The following is a 4,317-nucleotide window of genomic DNA, read 5'->3' as shown; positions in this document are numbered from 1 at the left end:
CAGAAGGCCTAGAGGTCACCTCCACCAACCAGGTCCCTTCCAGAGACTAATGGCTTGCAGGGGGTGGGGGTGGAGGGGCTTAATGGGATCCCTTGAGTGCCTGACTAGCTTACACATCTTCCTTTGGGGAAGTTCACCACCTCCAGATGGTAGAGCCTGCTAGAGCCCCCCAGGGACCCCTCTTCACCCAGCCAGGCCCATTCTCCTCCCCTTCCCCCAGCTCATGCTCCACAATCCAGCCCTGCCCTGGATGATGAGATCCCAGAGCCTGGTGCCCCTCCAACCCTTCTTGCCAGGCTTGGGACCCGTCTTTGGGGCCTTTATCTCCTCCCTCAGTTTTCTGGACCCTCCTCTCCACACCTGCCTCCTCCTGGTCTCATGAATTCATGTGTCCAGAGACCCTTGGATTCACCTGTGACCCATCAGCTAGCTCCAGGATCACTGTGGCAACCTCCCCTCCCACCTCACCCCTGCAGCCCTGCTTCCCCCAATGCAGCACATCGGGCCCCTCTGCTCTAGCCTCTGGGGGGTCCCAGCTATCTCACATTGAAAACCAGCATCCTTTCAATGTCTTACTACAAGCCCTCCCTGCCCCCCCACTTGACCTCTCCCTTTTCCCCTTTACCCCTCCCCTCTCCTGCCCTCCAGCTCTCTCCAGGACTTTCTCCTTCCCTCACTCCAGTCCTGCTGGCCTCCCTGCTGTTCCTCTGACTGGCTCCCTTCCCCCCACACAGGAGCACCTGATGGCTTCCAGATGGCCCCCCTCCCTGGCCTCCTTCAGGTCTTCCCTAACCTTCTCTAACCACCTTGTTTCCCGATTTATCCTTCTCCATAGCTCTTACTGCCTTCGGATACAGTGTACGATGTATATTTTATTTATTGTGACTCCAGCTAGACTGGGGACTCCAGGAGGGCTGGCATTTTTCATCTGCCTTCCCTGCCACATCCCCAGTGCCTAGAACTAGACGCTCAAGAAGTATTGGGCAAATAAATGAACCCCCTGGCACCTACCTTGCCTAGGCTGCACCCACACATGACCCACACTCTCCAGCCCGAGTACAGAGGAGACAGCGCTGGGCTGGGGTCTGAGCCACCTCAGCCAGAGCCCCACTGTGTGGCCTCCACCCAGCCTGCTCTCCTTTCTGAGCTTAGGCTTCCCCTGTTATACCGTGAAGAGGCTGGATTGGAACTTCTATGGTTTTCTCTGTGTTGGAACTTGAGCTGTCTTTGCATCTGTCCAAGTGGGGTGTAGACAGGGAGTTCACAAAGTGGGAAGGGGGTGCCTGGTGGTCCCTGCTAAGAAGAAATCTCCAGAACTCCAGGCCCCCCCGGAACGGTGGCAGTTTGAGGGAATTGGCAGGATGGTCCTGGAAACTAAAATTAGACCTGAGAAAGGTTTCTCCAAAAATATATCCGTTTAATCATCATCAAAATCCATGCTAGGAAGCTTGAGGAATGGAGGCCCCAGGCCTCTTACACGCTGAGAGCAGAGGTCAAGTGTCCAGAAGGGAGCAATCATTGGAGGAAGCCAGCCGTCAAGCAGGTGAATGTGGGGACCAGCAGGGCGGGCAGAGGCAAGGGCAGCAGCTGTCCTGGGGCCTGAGACTTGAACACGAGGCGCTGCCCCTGTTGCTGCAGGGGCCTGACATTTTCTGTCATTCTCAGTTTCTGCTCCTTATCATAGTACAACTTCTGGGAGAAGGTGAGGATCTGTGGAAGGGACAGGGCTCAGCAGGAAGTGAGGAGCAAGCAGAGCTGTGCTCCCTGCTGTGTGACCCTAGGCCATTCACCTTGCCTCTCTGAGCCCTCTTTAGTAAAGGGGCTCAGAATCCCTAGTTCTTGGATTTTTGTTTGTCTGTTTGTTTTTGGGTTTCCCCCCGCCCAGCTCTCAGGTTTTTGTGCAGATGAAAAGAATAAGGGATGTAGAGTGCTTGGCACTGGTGGGGGCTTAGTTCCCATTAGCTTCCCTTAGCCAGGTGGACACACAGCTCACAGTTTTGAGGGCCCATAATCACTGATCACTGCTGTATTATCGCTGTTACTACAGAACAGTGGTTCTCAGACTTGAGTGCATTAGCATCATGGCGGGGTGGGGGTGGGGGGCTTGTTGGGCCCCAGTTGCCTGGCCCCACCTCCAGAGCAGTTTCTGATTCAGTAGGACTGGGGTGAAGTCCCAGAATTCAAATGTCTAGCAAGTTCCCAGATGATGTTGATGCCACTGGACCAGGGACCACCCTTTGAGAGCCACTGTTCTGCAATGCAGGTATCACTGGGGCAGGGATATTGGCCCTTGGGTTCACGGCTATATCCTTGGAGCCTAGTGCGTTATAAGGCCTTGAATACCATTGTTGAATGAATGGACTGTTTTCCTACTGTGGCTACACTGCCCCTCTATCAGCTGTTCCCGGCCAGCTCCAGCCCCTCTCCCTTGCTGACCCCTCCTCCCCCCAGGACACCAGCTCCCTGCCCTCAGCTGGAAAAGTCCCACCTGCTTACAGGGGGCAGCGTGGAAGCCTTTTCTTACAGCTCTTGCCACAGCCACCCCTCCATCCCTCAAACCAGGGAGGGGATCGGCAAGACCTTTCTTCTTTATCTGCCCCACGGAATGTCTATGGATTCAACCAACAGGACCTCAGCTCCTTGGGATGCCCCATTCCCACCCCAACCTGGGGGGCCTCCATGAGGATCCAGAGGAATGGCTTCTAGGGCATTGGGCAGGGAAGGCCGCACCCTTGGCTGGGCCCGATGTACCTGATCCTTGTGGAGCTGAATGCGCTCCTGGAACACCGTCCAGACAACCTTCTCCTGGCAGTCTGGAGTGGTAAGTGAGCCCAGGTAGCGGTAGTAATGCCTCAGTTTCTCCTTCTTGGGCAGCAGGTCAAACAGGCTGATGCTCTCTTTCATCTCGGTGTTCATCTCTGGGGCGGGGATATGTACAGAGGATACTGTCAGTTGGTGGGGGAAGCAGGGGATCCCCAAGAGCCCAGGCCACTGCATCATCCCAGCCCTTCCTCTGTAGGAAGAGGTCTTCTTCCCTCTTCTCCCTCCCAGCCACTCACCGGGTCTGGGGACATAAGACAGTGCCTCCACCAGGGGCTGGAAGCCATCATTCTCCTCAGATCCAGCCTGGAACAGAAGGGAAGGGGGCTTGAGAGGGACTTGTGGAGAGCCAGTAGTGACCACCAGTCCATTCTCCTCATCTGGGGTAGGGAGGGCAGGCAGCTTCTGGGACTGAGGCCCCAAGAGGCTCTGGGCTCCCCACCTAGGGGTATACAAGTCGCTGAGAAACCGAGGGGAATTTGGGGTCCCCATCCCCTCCTGCCTTGCTGGAATCCCAGATCTCTGGATCCTAAGAAGCAGGCTCTTAGACCCTAGGGGATGAGGGTCCCACCTCCACCAGGAAGGCCAGCACTGCAATCTCATCTTTGGAATCCTGGGCCTCTTTCTCATTCCTCGATGTCCCTTTCTCTTTCTCGTGTACTATGTGCATCTGGTGGTGGGAAGAGGAATGGAGAGAGGACCTGTGAGGGGGCTGGAGCACCCTTCTTGACCAAGGCAGGTCCACCCAGAGCCCAACCACGCACCAGCCTGGAAAAGGGCCCTCACCTCCATGGCAAAGCGACCCCCATCGAGGGCATGCTCTGAGCCCCCATTCAGCTCCTCGGACCAGTGCAAGTGCAGCTGCACAGCCCGGTACTGGGCAGCCAGTCCTCCTCCAGCGATGGAGGCCTCGTCCTCCAGCAGCACCATTACTGGAGGGCACAAGAGGGGGCTGAGTCCTCGCACCTGCCTCCCCTAGCCTCTCCCAGCACCCCCCTCCCAGCCCCACCCACACAGAACCTTCTCTCCTGCCTCCCATCCTTCACAGGTGACAGTCCTGGGCCTTCAGGGACAGGATGGGATCGGACAGGTGGTACAGCCCAGACCTGTCCCTGGCCACATGCTGCCCCCCACAGCCTGCCTCTCCCTCTGCACACCCCCGCTGCCCCATACATGCATCTCAGCCCAGTCCCGCTCCTGCTTCAAGACCTCCCCTGATGCCCAGGCCTTCTCAAAGGAATATCCAAACTCCTCAGCCCTGGGGTCAGTGACCTGCCCCCGGGCCCAGTTCAGCTGCTCCTGGCCTGACTCTGGCCCATCCTAGTTCTGCCCTCTGCCTCCATGCACACAGTGCCACACACGATTTTCTGAACACGCCAAGTCACTTCACAGCTCTGCGCTTTTGCCACATTGTTCCCTCTTCCTAGCATGCTGCCCTCCTTTACCCAGACTGCTCCGATGAAAGTACTGAAGGTACTGTGAAGTGTTCCCTCCCTT

General features: G+C 56.9%; 1 protein-coding gene across 2 annotated transcripts in view; it reads right to left on the bottom strand.

Annotated features, from left to right (window-relative positions):
- Positions 1-1,396: 1,396 nt before the first annotated feature.
- CA4 (carbonic anhydrase 4) overlaps positions 1,397-4,317 on the bottom strand; it is a 9,253-nt gene continuing 6,332 nt past the window's right edge. Inside the window, exons 4-8 of one of the 2 annotated variants that reach the window (XM_034640395.1) lie at positions 3,607-3,752; positions 3,392-3,490; positions 3,060-3,126; positions 2,752-2,918; positions 1,397-1,710 (exon numbers count right to left, since the gene is read on the bottom strand). In XM_034640395.1, the coding sequence (XP_034496286.1) occupies positions 1,516-1,710; positions 2,752-2,918; positions 3,060-3,126; positions 3,392-3,490; positions 3,607-3,752 (674 nt within the window). In that variant the 3' untranslated portion in view covers positions 1,397-1,515. The remainder of the gene's footprint in view (positions 1,711-2,751; positions 2,919-3,059; positions 3,127-3,391; positions 3,491-3,606; positions 3,753-4,317) is intronic. The other variant, XM_034640394.1, reaches the window with a different exon arrangement.

The sequence above is a fragment of the Ailuropoda melanoleuca genome, chromosome 13 (assembly GCF_002007445.2).
Source record: "Ailuropoda melanoleuca isolate Jingjing chromosome 13, ASM200744v2, whole genome shotgun sequence".
In the NCBI taxonomy this organism is placed as follows: Eukaryota; Metazoa; Chordata; class Mammalia; order Carnivora; family Ursidae; genus Ailuropoda; species Ailuropoda melanoleuca.
This window is presented reverse-complemented; position numbering and strand designations above follow the sequence as displayed.